This window comes from Engraulis encrasicolus, chromosome 10 (genome assembly GCF_034702125.1).
Source record: "Engraulis encrasicolus isolate BLACKSEA-1 chromosome 10, IST_EnEncr_1.0, whole genome shotgun sequence".
Classification (NCBI taxonomy): Eukaryota; Metazoa; Chordata; class Actinopteri; order Clupeiformes; family Engraulidae; genus Engraulis; species Engraulis encrasicolus.
Window position 1 is genome coordinate 51,078,207 of NC_085866.1, and position 20,864 is coordinate 51,099,070.

At 41.7% G+C, this 20,864-nt stretch overlaps 2 protein-coding genes across 2 annotated transcripts; one reads left to right on the forward strand and one right to left on the reverse strand.

The window, feature by feature from the left end:
* Positions 1-396: 396 nt before the first annotated feature.
* On the reverse strand, positions 397-6,330 carry casp9 (caspase 9, apoptosis-related cysteine peptidase). Its single transcript, XM_063209261.1, has 11 exons — positions 6,241-6,330; positions 5,793-5,925; positions 5,219-5,417; positions 5,005-5,127; positions 4,817-4,875; positions 4,424-4,600; positions 3,837-3,926; positions 3,256-3,403; positions 2,367-2,558; positions 1,799-1,908; positions 397-1,294 (listed from the first exon to the last, which is right to left on the reverse strand). The coding sequence occupies exons 2-11, from the start codon at positions 5,922-5,924 to the stop codon at positions 1,193-1,195; spliced, it is 1,332 nt and encodes a 443-aa protein (XP_063065331.1). The 5' UTR covers position 5,925; positions 6,241-6,330; the 3' UTR covers positions 397-1,192.
* dnajc16 (DnaJ (Hsp40) homolog, subfamily C, member 16) lies at positions 6,328-19,860 on the forward strand. The gene is made up of 16 exons (XM_063209260.1): positions 6,328-6,517; positions 6,922-7,100; positions 7,186-7,252; positions 7,403-7,727; positions 8,309-8,493; positions 8,849-8,953; positions 9,367-9,525; positions 9,633-9,763; positions 9,974-10,151; positions 11,041-11,223; positions 11,619-11,695; positions 12,162-12,242; positions 13,088-13,177; positions 13,773-13,943; positions 16,266-16,436; positions 17,088-19,860. The coding sequence occupies exons 2-16, from the start codon at positions 6,931-6,933 to the stop codon at positions 17,419-17,421; spliced, it is 2,427 nt and encodes an 808-aa protein (XP_063065330.1). The 5' UTR covers positions 6,328-6,517; positions 6,922-6,930; the 3' UTR covers positions 17,422-19,860.
* The last annotated feature ends 1,004 nt before the right edge of the window (positions 19,861-20,864 follow it).

Below are 20,864 nucleotides of genomic sequence, written 5' to 3' on the forward strand. Positions count from 1 at the left end.
AGTAGGCGGCATATTGACTGTATATTTCTTAGCCTATCCACGAAGTCACATTGATATTAAGGGATACTCAATGTCAAATGTCCAAATATCAAATGTTAGAGAAAAAGAGAGAAATTTAAGCAGAATGGTACCCCCTTTTAAGCAGAATGGTACCCCCTACACACTAGACTTTTGTGTCTTCTTCAATGTGCTCTGAGGAGCCACATTATCAAAATGTATTAGGTAGTTTCACACTTACTCCAGATCTAAGATTGATCATGGAAATTACAACAGACCTAAATGTTCCAATGGAAATTTAATTAGTTCAATTAAAGTCATGGCTTATCCTCAGAGTCCACTAAAACTGTAAAATGACCCTAAGCGACAGAGATGCATAGATGGACAAAAGCAAACATGTACGTCAAAGCAGTAGGCTTCTTTAATTTTGGTCGTTTCTGTAACCATTTTGCACCCCATTGTTTCCAGCTTCACCATCTTTTTCCCCTTTTTTGGAGGGGAAATACTCAATACATGGGGATGTATCGCCACCTACTGTATGGTATGGAATCACATTGGGTTGAATCAGGGGGTACAACAACAATCAAACAAAACCAGAATAATACCTAATTCATCACAGTAGCACACAAGGTGGTCTGCAAATAAAATCAAAATATCAGGGTGTTTCGAACAACTTTGAAAATGTAAAAATGTTCAGAGGATAACTAACAAGGCTACCGTAATCCGTACACTGTATTTTTGAAACACAATTTTTGTAACCACTGTCAGGCCATATGAGTTTGCTACTTCAGTGTTAACCAGAAGGCTAGGAAGGTGGCCTAACCTTAAAAGAAGACAATAAACTGGACCTCCATGTGACAATTAATTTATTGTGATAGTTAAAAAACAGTGACAGTGCATCTTGGGGGAAAAAAAACACATATCCTCACATTTTACAATTACCTTTAACAGGTAAAAACCTTGACATAAAAATGTATCAATAGGCTATTACTATAAATCTCATAAAAGTACACATTATACAGTACACATTCAGTAAACAACAGCACAACTGATTGTCAGAGTCCCACAGTAGTAAAAACACAGAGCATAAAAGGTTTCATCAACAAACTTACATACTCCCTGAAGTGTTCAAGATTTTTGATTTTATATGTCCTGAGAAGAACATGCTGGTCTTATGGATCGTGCCATGGTGTGACTATGCAGTTTTGAAATAAAGAAGCTTTCGCAGGAAGTTAAAAGACCCCGGCATCTGCTTATACAAGCCTTTAGCTGAAATCTGCGAGACTTCATTGTTGACCTAGGAGTGACAAATGAAGGGGGAAAGTAAGAAGAAAAGATAAAACAATCATTAGAAATGATGGGTGATCATAATGTCATAATTTGAATATATCTATTGAAATCTAAAAAATGTGTTACTTGGTATATTTATTTGGCTCTAGAGTAACACTTCATCTCGAAACATACAGATGTGTTCTGTTTGTATGAAACACCAACATACCATTCTAATTACCAATAGACATGTACATAGTATAGAGTGATAGTATAGTACAGTATACCGGTAGTTTATGATTTTTTGTATGTCTTTGTGCCTGTGCTGCATGTCAGCATCCATGCTCATTGCTTTATATGCTGTATGTGCATGCCTACATGTGTTTGTATGCGTTTTGTACTGATTGTAAAGCACTTTGTGACTGTTTTGTCTGAGAAAGGCGCTGTACAAATAAATTGTACTTACTTACTTAAGTATAGTATAGTATAGTAAGGTATAGTAGTATAGTAGGTACTATATCTATGCACCCACCATCATCAGCATAGTCACAAGATCATCAGTGGTAGCATTCTGCTCCAGAACTCGATCCAGAGTCTCCACATACCAGGAGCCAGCCTGGGTGTCCCTCCAAGACACATAGCCTGCGCAAGATCCAACACAGACATAAGCAAGTGAGTCAATGACGTTTTAGTAGTAGCACACGTCAGGATGGTGTAACCTCTGTTAATGGCACTATTGCATGAACTATTATTATTATTTTAGTGGATTATCTAGGAAGCATATTCATTGCAGTACATCAATTACTGATTAAGTTATGGGCATTAGCTCTGGTTGTACCACCGGACGTCTGAGCCCAGAAAAACATAATTGACTCAAGTGTATCTTCTTTTGCAAAGACACTTGATTGGTTCTTCAACACTTAGTATAAGGAAAACGAGACATTTTCTGAAGATACATCAACATTTCACATTTTCTGAAAAGACCTTTTGACACATGAAATATCTTCTGCTTCATAGAAGAGATCCGTGTATGTAGCTTAAGACGACCATTGATTTACTAAACCTCCACTCGCTTCAAAGACAACCCTATTGGTGCATACCTGGGAAAGTTGAGTAGGACACTAGGATGTCGCTGGGTGTGGGCAGAGTGGCCCTGGCGTCTGTTTCATCGGACATCTGGCTGAGCGAGTCACTGCTGGAGGAGGTGGGGATGGCGTCCATCTCGTCCTCTGCTCCGCCCACGGAAGGCTGCGCCTCGTCAGGTGACACCTCAAATCCAGTGTCCTTCTCACCTGTCATTCAAAACGGACAATCATGCTATCAGCCAAGGGCAAACTATGACGTATCCTCATATCCTCGAAAAGGTTGCCTGACGAATGCCTCGAAACATTGAGGATCGAAACATTGTGTATTAAAGAAAACAGCTAAATGGTCAGTGTGTGGGAGTTTTTTCAAATTGTTTGCCGAGTGACCCATGGGCCATCTCCGACGCACCTGCCAGCTGAGGTGTGCAAAAAATTAACAAGTTTAATGTATCCCCATATCCTAAAGTAGTGTTGGGTGTGCACACACACGTTCAGGTCATCAGGCGCTGGGTCACAGGAGCATCAAACAAAAAACAAAGGAGATATGCACTCCGCGCTTCGAAATTAACAATCCGATGCAACCAGAGCAGGACTAAATTACTGTATAAGTACAAAGGAAAAATAATCTGGTGTCACACGGATGTCTAACGTTTCGCCATGCGTCTTCATCAGAGTCCTAGGAGATTCGTGTGGCACCAGATTCTTTTTCCTTTGAGCATCAACAAAGTTTGAGGCCGACTAAGTTTTCCACATAATGTGTTGTCTCTAGTTCCCACCTACTAGTTACGCACACACAAGAACATTTCCCAACCCTTACCCATCTCTCTCATAACCATATCCTGCCAAATCAAGGTGCAAATAAACATGAGAAAAACAAACAAAAAACACATGAGTATGATCTGACCTCCTCCGCATGCCTGAAGGAAGAAGAGCTTGGGCTTGCCCTGCAGCGAGGGGCAGTGCTGCCCGTTCAGGTAGTTGGTCATGATCTGAACAGACACCGCGGTGCCGTCCACACCGTACACCGCACCAGGAAATCGGCTGTGAGTGGCCTGGGGATAACACAAGAGACTTTTATAAAACACTGTACAATAAAAACAGCCAGTGCTAAATGAGTGGGTTTGGAGACATCGCCATAGGTACACAGTGAGCAAGTAACAATTTGCAGCTGATACAGTTTGCGGTTTCTGCCGTTTCTACACCCCTACCCCATCCACCTGAACCGCAGATCCAGAGGGAAGCATTACATCATGTCACACTGCTGACACTTTTCCAAGGTGACTCACAGTTATTTAACTGTAGGTTATTGGTTACAGTCCCTGGAGCAATGTGGGTTAGGTGCCTTGCTCAAGGGCATAGATAGAGATAGAGATAAAGGGATAGAAATAGGGAGAGGTACGGGTAGCACTATACCCGCAACCCTCTAATCCATGGACCAATTCTCAGTAGAATGCGCATATCCACTTTAGAACTTACTCAACATACCTCTGTGCCATGTGAGAGAATGACGACCACACAGCAGTCATAGGCAGAATGGTCCTTCTTTGACAATGCTGACAACTCCTGCCTTATTTGCTGTGGAGTAAGAGATAGTGCAGTATAAATGAACAGCAATGCTCAGAAATGTTTGCTTTCCTACTTCAGTGACAAAGAACATGGGGTATTCCAAGAACATGGATAAGTGATAGCCCTGCCTAAGTTAACCTACAGGAAGTGGTTAACTTTTTCTTCTTATTTTTTTTCCAATTTTTTGGGCTTTTTTGCCTTTTTTGACAGGACGGTGAAGGTGATGACAGGAAGTGAGTGGGGAGAGAGAGACAGGGCTGGGTTGGCAAAGGACCCGGTCCGGGAGTCGAACCGAGGTCAGCCGCATAGCAAACGAGTGCCCTAACATTTGCGCCACAATAGGGCCAGGAATTAACTTGCTGATAGCCTACATGTTTTAGTAATGAAAATTAGGATTCCAGGTTCTTCTTTTAGATGATTTACTACTCCCTCAAGGTTCATTTCACCTGGATTACAGCTGGCTGAACCAGCTTCTTGGAATCCCCCACAACATTGCTAATGTTTACCTTATACTTCAAGTTTCGTTTGACATCAACACTGAAGTTGAGGGACTTGAATCGCCTCTCCAGCTTTTCACAGTCCACGTCTGACCCTTTGCGGTTCTTCAGCTCTGAGTACTGTTCAAACTCCACATTGTTTATGATGAGACAGAGTCCACAGGGGGTCGCATCCATCTTGTAGTTCTGAGGTGCAGTTAAATAAATGAAAAAATAAAGAAAACAAATTGTAGTGAAATTGCATTTTAATGACCAACTGGGGGTCATCATGGTCACTTTTGTGGGGTCAAATGACGCAAATTACACAAATTATGAGGTTCAGAGGCCCACCAGGAAGGGCGTTTCTCGGCTTGTAAAAATTGTTTAGGTTGAAATATGTAACCAGCTGTATCACCAGGTTACCTGAATGCTATCTCGTCTCGTTCTGCCCTGCCTTGGTTTGAAGCCCTCCTTATCTGGAGCTGAAGAGAAAATAGGAGAAACTCAAGTTAGTACGTTTCCTGGGTATATATTATGTCATTCATTCACCGTATTGGTTCGCCACACTGGAAATCAGACAGATGTACATCAGAGGTAATGTGCAGACTTACATGGGCTGCGAAGGTCTATTTCAGTGGGTCTAGGATAGAAAGGCACTTCTTTAGGAGGGGTACAAGGAACTGGTTCTGGCGTTCTGACATCAGTGGTACCTGGCTTTCTGACATCAATTGGACCTGTAGCATGAAAATAATACAATGAGGAAAAAGACAGTAAAAAGCAACATTTGGAAAGTGAATTCAAAGACATGTCAGATGGGATCCTTACACACTGGCAGCGGTCTGATGGTTGGGGTCAGTGGGGTTGGCATGGGCTGGCGAACTGGCTCTCCACTGTTGAGTACAAGTGCTAAACTGTCGTAGCCACCCTCACGGAGACAGTCCAGGAAGGCTGGGAATGCGCTGCTCCCACGCGTCTCCAGGTCCCGGACTAGCTGCCTGGCCTGGTCCCTCCTTGTCCCTGAACTCTGGAACATTAACAATAGGGTTGCTTTTTGTCATGAAATACGCACACGGTAGGCCTACCGGAAGTGTAAAGTAGAAGTACATTCAAGATGTAGGTACAACACTAGAATGACATTACATAGTTAATATGTAATGTCATACCACTGTCAGCTATACCACTGTACCTAATGAGTGAGGCTTTCAGTAGGCCTACTAGGCTATTCTTTTACTTCCACTTCACGCCATAGGCTACATCTCTGTATGGGACAGACACACAAGACAAGGTTGAGTTGTAGGCTGTACAACCTCCCCTTATCTTTCAGACTCCCCTGTCCACATATTTGGTGCTTAAAACATTATGTGTTACATAGAAATAGGCTGTATTCCTATGGTCTTACCTTTATCTCATCTATCATATCTTGGGTGAAGACTCCCCTGCTTAGAAGCCCATCGTAAAGGTTTGAAGGGTTCAAGTCCTGAACAAGGTTTGTTCTGTTGCGCTGAAGGATGGTTTTATGTCTTGGGTCCATTCTGGGGGGAAAACATCAAATGAAAACATAAACTTCACCATAGAACAAGATGTAGACGCAAAAGAAACCACTGACACTTACAATATTTGCGAGGACTACTATTCAAGAGTGAAATCTCGCGGTTGAATGAACGCAGTGTTATTTGCTGCCAAGATGTAAACAACATGGTCATTGTTGGATTACATCGAAATTGCCGCGAAAACCTCACAACACGGCGAAATGATTAATACACTTTCATCACACCATTTGGGTGAACAGTTCAATAATTGACGAAACTGTACTATATGAGCGTTAAAAGAACAGTTTCGACACCTACCTCAGTCAGAATTGTCCATATGATCTACTTGCACGCCGCGTTTCCTTGTTTTCATCAGACACACGACTCTGACGTCATGTGTGATTCACGCAGCCGCATCTGGTTAACAGCCACGGAAGGGTTGCATCGGGCATAGCAGGATTGTGGAGCGGGATGTTGTGAACATTGAAACCAGTGAAACCATATCGTTACAGACTGACAACAGAGACAGTTTCTGATGTCAAGGTCACGACTTCACCATGGGTTTTGCAGAACGTTAGCCTGCTTTTACTCTCAGGTGAGTGAGTCTAAACTGTGAGGCATGCTGGTAAAATGAAACTGCATGAAATGAAATTATGAACCCTTCATCAAGATTGTGCAGAAAACACAATGTTTTGCACGACGCAAATTCTTAGAAATAGCAGGAAAACGTAAGCCCCACTTGCCTGGTCTGAGTGTCTTAACTTGTCACTGGAATGCATGCGTGCCACGGACAATTGGCAAGTGATTACTGCGCAGTTTTGGAGGGGATGTGCCTCCTGGCACTATTGCATGCTCTTACATTAACATTTCAGCGGTGTGCAGACCAACATAGCTTGCTTAATAAACAACGACATGCCTCTTCATGGACAGCTAGCCTACTTGCATGCTTGCAATGCATTCCTTTCATTTGACTATTACGTTTACATGACCCCATAACAGCCTTAAGCTATGGTGGCTTTGGGGACAACCCTGACCCTGCCTGCTGCCATCCTCTGTGCCGTCCTGATTGAGCTGGTGGAAGCAGTTCCTCCTCTGGACCCCTACAAAGTGCTGGGGGTCACCAAACATGCCAGTCAGGCTGAAATCAAGAAAGTCTACAAGCGCCTGGCAAAAGAATGGTAACACTTTATCTTTAGAAGTTAGCATGATGACTATGAATGTTGTTTAAAACCTGGTATTAACAGTGATACTGTCATCTGATAGGCATCCAGACAAGAACAAAAACCCAGAGGCTGAGGATATGTTCATCAAGATAACCAAGTCATATGAGGTACGAAAAAGTGCAAACATGTTACTCTTAATGGATTTACCTCAACACAGTGAGACGAGCTGGGTAAACCATCGCCTCTATTTAGTTAGTACAGATGTACAACAGTGGACCTATTTGTTGTCAGTTTCTGATGTGTGTTCGCCCCACCAGATCCTGTCCAATGAGGAGAAGCGGTCCAACTACGACCGGTACGGACAGACAGATGACACCCAGCCCCACATGCACCACGGCCAACACCCCTTTCACCATCACTTCTACTTCGACGAGTCCTTCTTCCACTTCCCCTTCAACAGCAAGGATGGCAAAGACTTTGCTGATGGCAAATACATGCTGCACTTCAATCGGTACGTCAGTGACGTAGTGCCGGACAGTTTTAGGCGGCCGTACCTCATCAAGATCACATCAGACTGGTGCTTTAGCTGCATCCACATGGAACCAGTGTGGAAAGAGAGTGTGCAAGAGCTGGAACCGCTGGGTATGTATTATACACTATTTTCTGCTTCAGTCTCTTTGTTGTTCATACAATATTTTGCCCCCTTATGCAGAGCCTCTGTTACAACCTTATTGTCACCAAAGTTGCAATGACCAAGTCTTAATCTGTTACCTACTTACAGTGCCATAGCAATGTTGTTATTATATAGTTGAGTCTTTTCAGCAAAGAAGGAACAGGCCCGCTGATTGGCCCATCCGCACATAGAGTCTACAGAGGAGTTTGGTTTGAGTCAGTGCGTAGCGCCAGGTCAAGTGATATTGGTTAGAAGAAACGTAAAAGAAAACTTAATGCAACACAGAGCCTAATACTGAGCACTAGTGTGGCAGTGATACAGTATGGCATAGGAACATACTAGTTCCAATTTCATTTTCTTGTGCCCCATTATAATGTTTGTCTTTCTGTTTATTTTCTTTGCCTCAATTGCATTAAAATGTTGTTGCACCCTTTAGTACAAACAACATTCTGTAGCCTCAAACAGAGGGGCTCTGCTCTGGTTTACACCAAAGTTCTCCTTTAAATATGTACAGTAGTAATGGGACTAATGCATTGTGCTTCATCACTAGGTGTGGGCATAGGTGTGGTGGATGTTGGTTATGAGAGGCGGTTGGCTAACCACCTCGGTGCCCATCGTACTCCGTCCATACTGGGCGTTATCAACGGCAAGGTGACCATCTTCCACTACGCTGTACACAGACAACATCTCCGGCAGTTTGTAGAGGACCTACTCCCTCAAAGACTAGTGGAAAGGGTAAGTGCGCGCCCAGTTTTTTCCACAGACCAAGCAGCATTGTCCGGTGCTACTGGCAGAATAACATTGGGCCAGTGCAAATGTTAACTATACAGTATGTGTGTATCTCCATGACATGTATGTGTGTGGCTGTTGATTTATTTGTGGTGCTGGGTTTTTCATTCTGTGGTGCTTCGCCACAAAATGGTCTATGTGTGGGAAACACCGGTGTCCTTGTGCAGGCCTTTCATGCCATTCCTTGTGCATGCTTTTAGGATATACTCTGAATACGCTGAATGAAAACTCCATTTGGTATTGTGCTATGATAATTTTGCATTCAAATATCAGAATGATGCACACTTACTGTACATTGCAGGTGACCGATCGGAATAACCAGCCGTTTCTAAGCAGCTGGCATGAAATCAACAAACCCCATGTCCTTCTCTTCGACCAAGTGTCCATTGTTCCACTGCTGTACAAGGTATTAGTGACCTGAAATGCTCCAAGTCATCTCCTTCATAATAGCCAACACTGTTTAAAGGTGCCCCATAATGTGCAGCATTCCGCCTGTGGAACGCTGTAATAGTCCTTGAAAACGCCATACTTCCATAGTACTACATAGATTTAGTACTAGATTTTACATAGATTTTTGACAATAAAGTACACTTGACACTTGACTTGACTTGACTTTGATTTTTAATCTCAGCGGGTTTTATTTTCCTGGTTAAATAAAGGTTAAATTATAAATTAAATTTGAGTACTACATGGCTATGACATTACACAGACCCTTTATAGTAATACATAATAACTTGGTCATTGTCATTCTGTTAACAGCACATGTATAGCAGGGGCCATGATTTAACAGGTTCATTTTATTGCTTCTTTTGATTTCAGCTGACTGCATTTGCCTATAAGGACTATGTGCAATTTGGATACGTTGATCAGGGTCTCACAGAAACCGCCAACCTGCTGAGACGGTTCAACATCAACACCTACGCTCCCACAATGCTCGTCTTCAAGGAGAACACAGACAAGCCTGCAGACATCATTCAGGTTTGCCTGTTGCTTTGATTTCCATTAAGGTATTGATTTTATACTGTGCAGATGTGTTGTGAATGTGTTGTGAACTCCTTTTCTGTCCTTCACCATTGTTTTCCCAGGCTAAAGGGATGAAAAAAGCGATAATTGATGAATTCATATCGAACAACAAGTTTTTACTCGCTCCTCGACTAGCCAATCAAAAGGTGTTTGATGAACTGTGCCCTGTAAAACAGTTTCACCGGCGCAGAAAGTGAGTTATGTGCCACATTGTTCAAGTTCATTGCAATTGATAATACAGTGTGTTGTTAACTACAGTAAAATACACATGCAAAACAATACAAACCATACTGTGTCTGTAACAAAAACTCTCAGATACACAGACATGTAACTCACATACTTAACAGTCTGGTTATGAAGTAATATAGTAAAGTAATGATGATTGCCCAATGCGTTTCCCCAGATACTGTGTGTTGTTAATCACGAGTGAAGAGGAGTCGTTTGACGTTGGTAATAAGGCCTTCCTCTCGATGGCCTCCGCTAACACCAACGATGCCCTGAGGTTCGCCTACGTCTACCAGCGCCAGCAGCAGCCCCTCTGTGACGCCTTGCTGAGGAACAGGGACAGCGGCCTCCCCCAGGTAAGGAGCACACTCACTGGAAACACCATCATAGAAGAAAGAGTTAGGCCAGCGGTTTCCAACCTTGGGGTCGGGACCCCATAGGGGTCGCCTGGAATTCAAATGGGGTCACCTGAAATGTCTAGGTTTGTAAAAACAATACTGAATTACACTGAAATGTATATAACATTTACACCGCATTCCACGTTATTATGCAAATGACATTTTCACTGATTTTCCTAAATAATCAATGAAAATGATAGTCATCATAATTTTCAAGTCATCAGCCATTAGAGTACAGTTCAAATGTTTTTGAATGAACCTTCCAATGATAACGGTATTTTTTAAAAAGTGAAAAACTTCAAATGCTCTGTTCCAAATTATTACGCAAAGCAGTTTTGTAGTGTTGTAAAGAACTGAAAATGTGAAAAAAGAAAGAAATTAGGATTACATCAAAACAGTTGAAATTTGGTACTTTCTAAATTATATTTCAATGTTCTATACTTGGTTACTAACCTCTTTGCCTTAGTCACTGGAATGCTGCTTTTAACATTGAAGTCAATGGCAGGGCATTGCATGGGAGTTATGGCAGCCCAGATAATCTTGATGCTTTGCTGTCAGCTGTTTTTGTCTGTTCGATCGGGTGACCCACACTTCACTCTTCAATATGCCCGTAGATAGGGAAAATTACAGTAAGCTAGGGATAGCCTGTGTTGTTGAAATACATAGAGGAAACACTGAATCCTTTCTGTACTGTGTCAAAGTACCTTATACATTATGTAATGGCCTAGCACCTCAATGGCCATGTTAATGTGTGTGTGTGATGTCTGTTGTATTTGTGTGCGTCCATCCAATGTCTGTGCGCGCACGCGTGCGTGCGTGTGTGTGTGTGTGTGCGATGTGACCCGAGGTGGTGATTCTGGAGCGGCGGAATGCGGCTGGCAAGGTCTTGTACAAGCCCCTCCTGAGCGTGTGGAACGGCAGTGAGAATGACAAGCACCGCTTACGCGAAGAGCTCCAGCAGCTCCAGAAAGACCCCTCAGTCCTCAACCACGACGCCATCCTGCCTGAACTCAACAACGAGTTCGCCTCTGTGAGTACTGCACTGTAAAACTACCAGTGTTGATATAACTGGTAGAGAGTTTAAATTATCTCCCTTCAAATCAAATGGTGCCCACCCTAAAAAGTGTTAAGTTTAGTCTTTAGTCAGTGTAACATTTTCAGAGTGTATTCTATTCCATTCTTCCTGAACTCAACACTGAGTTTGCCTCTGTGAGTGCTGATTACCCTCCCTGAACTAGTAACCCAGGGGAATCCCCCTTGTCTGAGGGAAATGGATCACAATTAAATGAGAAATTAGCAGTGGCCTAGATAATTTTGCTGTCTGAACACTTTGGATGTCATGATAGATGAACCATGTCTGTGTAGATATGCAAATGTTTCTCTGCTCTTGTAACGGTTTTTGTTTTTTGGTTTTTTTTTTTCTAGATGTTTCTGATTCGATGGGTTTTCGCAGCATATGATTACTTGACCGAAATCATTGATGACCTCCTTCACAACAACTGGTGAGTTCTAGTTCTCGTGATGTGACTCATTTGGAATCATAAGCTTTGTGGTAGCCATGATGACCATGTCAAGTTTGATCATGTGTTATTAGCCACCAATTTCATGCATTTCTCAGATGCTGTCTAATTTTGTTAACGGAACATTGAGGGAAACATACAAATCAAAAACTGTATAAAGGTTGATCTTCTACAACTGACTTTGTGTCTTAAATGTATAACACAATCTTAATGTTGCAAAGAGGTTCAAGAAGCAAGAAGCACTCTCACAAAAAGCAATTTAGTCTCTGTAAAAATGGTGCCGACAGGTTTCAAAAGACAACTCTTGCTGTGATAGCTGGCAGTATAGTTGTCCGGTTTGTTTTCTGATTTCCCAAGAGTCACTTCATGTTCTGAGCTAAATATAAATGTATTTTTATCTGGCATCGCTTATAAAAAATGCTTTGTGTTTTTTTTATTATCATTGCAGGCGTGAGATGATGCCTCTGCTGTCCCTGATGTTCTCAGCATTATTCATCTTATTTGGCACTGTTGTCATCCAGGCCTTCAGGTTCAACACTTTGATATGTTCTTGACTAAAACAAAAGGACAAAAGTTCAAGTATTATTTTTGAATTGAATTGAATTGAATTGAATTTTGAAGTGAAATGCTTTAATAGTCATTGAAAAGACTTAACCATCATAGTACTACACTACTACCCTTTAGTAATATATTATGACTTGGTCAGCGCCATTCTTAATTTGATTTATAGCAGGGGCCATGACTTTATAGAATTAGATGGCTATTTTTCTTGGCCCAGGCAATATTAGCTATCACATCAAACTAAGAGGAATGCTCAGCTCAGGGGAGGATTAAGGAATAAAGCGCTCTTAGGCAAATACAGTTTGGGACCCATTCCTTCACAAAAAGGGAACTATAGGGCCATTAAGTCAGGGCCCCTATTATAAATTACCTGTTACCAGAATGGCAATGACCGAGTCATAATGTATTCCTAAAGACTCAGTGTAATGTTGTGGTAGTATAGTACTACGGTAGTAAGGTGTTTCAATGACTATTACAATGTTCCACAGGCAGAACGGTGCACATTATGGGGCTATGAACTTAACCTGGACCGTAGAGCCCTTTAAAAATGTGGTCCCCCTAACATATTACTAATACAGTAGTTTGTCCTGTCCCCTTCGGACATGTAGCTCCCTGGCCGTGGGCCCAGTATGTCCATTTATTAATCCCCTTTTAGACACCCCTGACTGAGACTAAAGGGGAAAGGAGTTTGTATGTTAGTTGGATTTGTAACGTTTTCTATGCTCTCAGATAGCCTTATCTGATATGATCTGAAGCCAAATGCTATTTATAAACACTGTTGTGACTTAATGTAATTGCTGTGTTGGATATCAGTGACTCCAGTGAAGAACAGCCAGCAAAGCCCAAACCGAAAGAGGGATCAAAGACAGAAAATGGGTCACCAAACAGCGGCGGGGTTTCAAGGTAGAAAACGGGCAAATACATGTTTTGGATTGTGATTGCAACAGACCTGTACCCCTAGAGACATTTTACACAATCAGTATTGAAACACAAAATGAAAGAAAAAGAATCCCAAGGCGCCATTTTGTTTAACCAAAATTTAAAGGCCTTTTTTGCACTGCCCTGGTTACATTAACCCTTTAAAAAAACTCCAATGTACTTCGTTATTCTTGCCTTTATCAGGGAGTCAAACCCAAGTTAATGCAATAAAAGGCTTCTTGCATTTTGGTCATAAACAGTACCTTGGAAATCTTTTCATCCTTTCATCTTTGGGCAGCCGTGGCCTACTGGTCAAGGAGATCGGCTTTAGATTAGAGGGTTACATTCCCTATCTCACTCCATAACTTAAGTGCCCTTGAGCAAGGCACCTAACCCCACACTGCTCCAGACAATGTAACCAATACCCTGTACTCAAAATAACCGTACTGTAAGTCGGTTTGGATAAAAGTGTCAAAAGTGTTTTCCCATCCAAAGAGCACCTCAAACAAATGTACTTTTCAGTCTAGGCAGCACTCCTAAAACCAATGTTTCGTTGAACTACATTTCCATTTCCTTATAGTCGGCCACCAAAGAAGAATTTCGTGGAGGTGACAGAGCTGACAGACATCACCTACATGAGCAACCTGGTGAAGCTCAGGCCAGGACACACCAACGTAGTCCTGGTGCTGACGGATGCCACAAAAAACATCCTTCTTAGCAAGTTTGCCAAGGAAGTCTATTCCTTCACAGGGTAAGTCTCGTTCTTACGTATACTATGTAGTCCCATGGCCTAATTAAAGTTTGAAAGACATCTCCATAGATTCAGATTCAGATTCAGATTCAGATTCAGATTACTTTATTAGTCCCATGAAGGGCAATTCAGTTTGCGGTCCCAGTCTCCATCAGTCAATGAATAGATAGTATAAATAAAAAGAGTAGAAAATGAAATACAAAACCTAAAGGAAACAAAAAATAAATAGGAAAACAAAAACATACACATTTTAACACATACATTCAAACACCCTGTCCTGTCAGTGATGAGCAGCCCTCAGTAAATTAAATGGTCAGTAATGAACTCTATCCCTACAACCTTGTTTAATAATCTAATGGTTGTAGGGATTAAAGATCCAGAGTAACGCTTTGTTTTTGTCCCGACAGAATAATAGCGCCTCCCAGAGGGCATTAATGAAAATTCACCACTTAAAACATGGTCAGGTTGACTAGTGATACTTATAGCCTTTTGGACTGCCTGTTTGTTAAACAGAGCACTCAGACTATTTAGCTGTGTTCCAATAATCTTTGATGACGTGTTAACAATACTGCTGAGACTGTTCTTGTCTTTGACTGAAAGGCTATTGAACCAGCATAAAAAAGAGAAAGTTAAGAGACTCTCAATAAAAGACTGATAAAAGTTACGTGAGGGTAGAAAAACAAGTGCTGTCGAGTGCTGGCCAAGTGAACTGATATGAGGGAGGAGGAAGACTGCTTTATAAATTATGGAACTATTCCATGAAGTGTCTAGTGGAAAGCATCATGACAAAAAAGTATGTGAGTAAAATGTTCTGTATGTTGTGACAACCTGCCATCTTATGTAAGAGCACATAAGGAAGTCCCTCCATCCCCCTTGTCATGAAAGAGACGACTCTTTGCTTTAGAACAGCAGTCTTTGCAAAGTCATAGCAATGTATAGTGTGGCATCTTTCCAACCCAGTGCTGTGATAGTAGCCTGGCGAGTCAGACCAAAGTATAAAAAGTTCATAATAAATTGTCTAGAATTGCATGTTTCAGATAGCTGAGGGCTGTGGGTGGGACAAAACCATTGTCATTAGGCTTCAAATTGCCTCGGGACTGCCTTGGCCAACACTATGACAAATCAAACGTCCGCTTTTTGTTGGCCACATCACACCTATGCTGCTGTCTCCACCATTGTGCAACCGTGATATGACAAGAGGGAAAAACGTGTTGTGATTGGTGGGATGGGTTTGCGACCTGTTGTGCTGATTTCAACAGAGCAGTGCAAGACCAACTTGCTAGGCAAAAATATTTGTGATCGCTGCTGCTAGGCGCGTTCGTTTAGTTTATTAGATTACTATTATGGAGAACATCTCACTCTTATATGTCTGTGAGGTGCAAAATTATACCTTCAAAATTATACCATTGTGCCTTTAAAGGTACAGGATTGCTTCGCAAAAAGGTACTGCCGGTGTGACAGCTATGGGTACAAAGTAGTTCTCCTCACTTTCAAGTGCCTCACATGGTCTGGTGCCCGGGCCCCACTACCTCACAGACCTCCTCCACCTCTATACCCCCTGCAGTCCTCTTCCAAGGGTCAGGTGGCCATCTCCACAGTAGACTCAGGGCTACCACTGGCAGAGCCTTCCATGTAGCTGCTCCCAGCGTGCACAATAAACTACCTAACCATTACATTAGTATTTAGCAGATGCCTTTGTTCAAAGCGACTTACACAACCACATTCAAAATGCTCCTTTACTGGCCATGTTAAAAAAAAAAGCACCTCAAAACAAATCTTCTCAGAGGCCTTCGGCTGCTAAGATCCCACAAGCACACACACCTGCACACACACCTGTGCACACCACACAGATGCTATGTTAAGCAACTTTGGGTGTTCAAAGGCACTATATAAACCGTAATTTTTATTATTAAAGGTACAGTGTGTAAGATTTGTAGTTGTTTATTTCCAGAATTCATGTCACCCATTCACTAATGTTACCTTTTTCATGAATACTTACCACCACCATCAAATTCTAAGTATTCATTATGACTGGAAAAAATGCTCTTTTCATACATGAAAAGGGGGATCTTCTCCATGGTCTGCCATTTTGAATTTCCAGAATTAGCCATTTAGCCATAGTTTATTACTTAGTAAACTTTCATGAAAAGATCAAATTTGGCAATAGGCAACCCATAGTTGCAGTACCTTTTTTGGCCATTTCCTGCACAGTGTACTTTTAACGGTATTGTTATTATTATTCTTATTATCACTATGATTACGTGTATTATTATTATTATTACTTTCATTTACTGCATTGCGTGTGTCTTATCGGCCCCACAGGAGCCTGACCCTGCACTTCTCCTTCCTGAACGTGGACAAGCACGGCCAGTGGATGGGCACGCTGCTAGAGTTCGCCCAGGACGCTGTGCAGATGGACACGGACGAGGACGAGAGTGGCAACCGCCGGGTGGACTACACCGGCTACGTCCTAGCCCTCAACGGACACAAGAGGTACCTAGATTGCCAACTACCCACACTTGAGGAGATCCACCATACACGCTGCACAAACAGAGCATTTAACATCCTTAAAGATCACACACACCCTGGTCACAGACTCTTCACCATGCTACCATCTGGCAGGCGCTTTAGGACTCTGCGCTCCCGCACTACAGTTTCTATCCTACTGCCATCAGACTTTTGAACTCAATATGTCACCTGCCCCCCTCAATACTTCAGGACTCTCTATACTGTGAGATGCATATTCTATTGCCACAGAATCTGGTGCAATTGGTGTGTGTGTGTGTCATCTCACTGTATCTATAAAGTGACAATAGAGCACTCAACTCTACTCTACCCTACTCTACTCTACTCTAGATGTAGTAGATGTATTTGCCAATGTACGTATTACTCATTACGTCTATACTATTAAATTAAGCTAAATTAAATCGCATGGATGTTGATGTGTGATGTGCTTCAGAGCATTTAAAGCACGTCACACATCAACATCTATGTGACCCTCTGATGAACAAACTTTTACATGACTGTATGAGGTCAGGGGGGGGTGTTTGGCCAAAAAAAGGTTGAGGACTATTGTTTTAGAATGTATTCTGTCCCAGAGTACTCTCTTAGTGTTGAATGAACACTGCATTTTTTACGGTGTAGGTACATGTGTCTCTTCAAGCCCGTCTACACCGGCGAGGACCACGACAGGTCCGACAAGGAGGAGGCGGTGGCGGGGGGAGGTTCTTCTGCCTTCTCAGGGCGTCGCTCTCGGTCCAGATCCAGATCCAGGTCTAGGTCCAGCTCACGTGAAGACCACCACCACCAGCACCAGTCGCGGAAGGGGGCGGCCCGCTCCATGCGCTCCACCACCCTGCAGACCCACCACAAGCTGGACCGGCTGGGGCTGTGGATGGAGAGGCTGATCGAGGGAACGCTGCCCCGCTACTACATACCCGCCTGGCCTGGCCTGGACAAGATCACAGTCACCAAGTAAACCCTAGTAGTCTGAGCCACAATGCAGCACTGTACATTTTGAAGTGTTCATTCAATACTTAAAAAGTGGGGTCAACACTATGGGTGTTAATTTCGACAAGTTTTGAATTAATGCTAGAAAAATGGTTGTGTGAGCTATACTAGTGTTTGAGGATGTCCTTTGCGTCTCAGCTGTGGCCTAGGTGTTGGAATGAAAAGATATATGCCGGTAGTGTTTACCTAGAGGAAAAATATTGCTTCTTATTTTTTAAAACAGAAGTATTACAAAAGCTCTTCTGTTAAGATGTCTTTGAAGCATCCACATAGAGTACAGTAGACATTCTTCTAACACTTTCCACGCTAGCCTCATAACCAACACTGCCCTGTGAAAAGGACCTACCTAAATTTAATAAGGAGTTTAAAATTGACAATGGCCGTACTGTTGTTTTTCTGCCTGACAGGTTTTTACAAGGGGAAAAAATGCTAACCTCTTATGTACTTCTGAGACACTGATACTATGAATAAGGACTAAGTTGATGTTTTCCTCTAGGTAATGGCAGAGGGCTTGTCATGAAACTGATACATGGGCCAAAATGGGTCTATGTTTGTGATTTACACTGCCTGATTTGGTAGATTAACACTTACCGTGCTAGAGTTTTACAGAGCTGTTTGTTCTGTGAAAAAAAAAGATGTTATGGTCTTCTAGACTTCAGTACAACTTATGCAGTTGAAATAAGAGGTCATTTTATTTGAAGGTGTCTACATTAGAGTGACATAAGCATGTTATGACCGTGGCATGACACATTGTGATATCACAAACATGAATGACTTCATTGTTCATGAGTAAGCGACCATTGCAAAAACCCAATAGCACTTAGTGACAACAGTTATTATAATAATACAGTGCCAATGCATATATGCAGATGATGTGTCGTAATGTGTTTATAAAGAGCCCATGCCACCCTCATGTAGACACCCTAACGTAAAATGGTACCGAATAAGTCATGCCATCTTGTCCTAGCATGCTTTGTTGTATGTGCTGCTCTTTTGATGTTTATATCTAAACAAGTGAAATCACTGTGGATGCAAGTGGAGTGGTACCAGAGCCGGACTGAGACCACCCCCCGGGAAATGCCCTGAATGCTAGATTCCCAGTCCGGGCTTGAGTGGTACACCACTCCACATTTATTCAACCACATATCTTATTTATTTCATTGCTTATATTTATATCATTTGATGTAGCTTATTATTGGTGGTGAACTGATATCAAGGGCAGTATCCTTTCTAGGCTGTAGTCTTAGGCACAGGAACTGCATTCATAAGTATTTAGGTGCGTGCCTGAGTTAGTATTTGACTTTGATTATATGGAAAGTTACTGCCAGCGATAGCCTTGGCTTGATGCCTTTATTTTTTTGTAATTCGTTTTTTATTTCAACACAATAAGTAACAGATTTCAGTGGTACGTTATGTAGAAAGGTTTTTTATTCCCTATTTGATCTGAACATGTACTTAGCAAAACATTATTTTGTTACATTTAATGAATCAAATATCACTGTGACCCCAGGCATATGTGAACATAACATTTTCAACTTTTTAAGCATTCCTAATTTAATTTAGGCGTCATCCTTACCTGAACTCAAAGATGACTGATTTGAATTTCAAGGTTCAGTCACAACATGAACCAAATCACTCCACAGACGAATTGTGACCATCAAGTACAAAAGGCTAACTCAAAAGATATGTTCATTAAGAAAATAGTCAAATTATTCAAATGTACTTTCATACTTTGATGTTCCTAGTAGACTACACGTGTAGCAAGGGCATGTCTATGCTCTGGATATATCTGTGTTTCAAGGGCCAATTCATGTTTTGACAACAGATAAAAATCCACTTTGGCCTTTTACCTAAATGCTTTAACCCATTGATGACAGAGGCTGTGTAGGGCAACGTTGACCCTAGTGCCGTGAGCTGCATGACACAGCTTTAGGCTCATGACATTTGAAATTTTGGGTATCAAAAATGTTAGTATGTTAGAGCTATACGTAAGAACATGCTGAGATATTAAGGTTTTTTATAGACAGATAGTACCTTTTCCCAAAAATGGCTTAGGCATTCAGGGGGTGTTTTTTGCTGATGCTTTGGGTATCAATGGGTTTAACTGTTAATGTGTGCACTGTGAATTCAAGTTGACAGTGGACCAAAACAATACCTGAACAAGCAGTTTTATAGGTGTACACCAAGGAGACTGTTAATTTACAAGTCTATTCATTGAATAGTTTCATTAATCTATGTGTGCCCTTCTATTGCTTTAAGAAATTAGGCCTAAGGCCCAATTTTTCCATCTTTTTCTGTGCTTTGGTGTTTTAAGAAAATCTCTGTCTACCAGCAGTTCGCTAATGCTGCGAAAAGGTTAATTGTTCATGATGGTGAACTGTGCATACATGCATTGCATATATCATTTTTTCAAAATAATGATTTGAAATTTAGTCAAATTTGGTTTGTTATGACATAGTCCATGAAAAAAGCATAGGCTTGGGTAGATTATGAGAAGTTTACTGGTTAAACATGTATTTAAATGATACATGAATATGTGAATGAAGTCCTGTCCAACAGGCCTCAAACCTGCTTTCTACAATTGTCAGCAAAAAAAAAGTCTGATCCGCTGTTACAATGTAATGAGATCGTATCATATTTATGAAGGTCATTCAGTCTTGCTGTATGATGTGTTTAGATTGTCATAACTGAGGTCATTTGTTTCGGTTAAGACGGTGGTTCCTAAACTTTTTACGATGGGACCTCCATTTAGATCATGTTCCATATATTGCCACGACCCCCATGTCCCCATAATGACACTTTTTGTACCTTAATGTTGTTTGTCTAAAACACACCTGTCACAATAGTGATTTTTTTCGTAATCTACATGCCATATAAACAGGATCAAAATATATGAATGGATAACAAAACATCTGTTTTTACAAATATCCACATACATGTAAGCAAGGCCTAAGAGAACAGAGATGATGTTACTCTGCTTGACTGTGTCAAATTTCCTGTCGTTAAATATGGTATTGGCTGTGTCCACTGCCATACTGTCCTACTGTATGTTCCTGTATGCACCAGGGGGCGTATTGCCGTGGTAACTAGACAGATCAAATGAGATTCTCAAGTTAGGATGTTTCTGTAATACGCCCCCAGCTGTCTTGAGGATGTACAACAGGCATGTAGGGGCATGGATACTGATACTGTGTCAACTGCTGCTGTGACAGGCCAATGAGTTTTTTTCCCCATGGGGACAGTGATGGGGAAACAGGAAAATATTGGACAGGCTGGTTTCCTGAAAAATGTGCATCCTGGCAATGTTGGTACTAAAATACACTAGAAATGATTTATGTCATGACCAATATCATGGTTAAGTGTGATGGTCATTTTTTTTAATGCATTATCATGTTTGTAAATTTATGACAA

Excerpts from the sequence above, each read along its gene's own strand:
- casp9 (XM_063209261.1), bottom strand. The coding sequence starts at position 5,924 with ATGGACCCAAGACATAAAACCATCCTTCAGCGCAACAGAACAAACCTT. Across the intron at positions 4,876-5,004 it reads AATAGACCTTCGCAGCCCAT|CTCCAGATAAGGAGGGCTTC; the intron begins GTAAGTCTGCAC and ends TTTTCTCTTCAG. Across the intron at positions 1,295-1,798 it reads TTGTGACTATGCTGATGATG|GTCAACAATGAAGTCTCGCA; the intron begins GTGGGTGCATAG and ends TGTCACTCCTAG.
- dnajc16 (XM_063209260.1), top strand. The coding sequence starts at position 6,931 with ATGGTGGCTTTGGGGACAACCCTGACCCTGCCTGCTGCCATCCTCTGT. Across the intron at positions 7,728-8,308 it reads GCAAGAGCTGGAACCGCTGG|GTGTGGGCATAGGTGTGGTG; the intron begins GTATGTATTATA and ends CTTCATCACTAG. Across the intron at positions 16,437-17,087 it reads GCCCTCAACGGACACAAGAG|GTACATGTGTCTCTTCAAGC; the intron begins GTACCTAGATTG and ends TTTACGGTGTAG.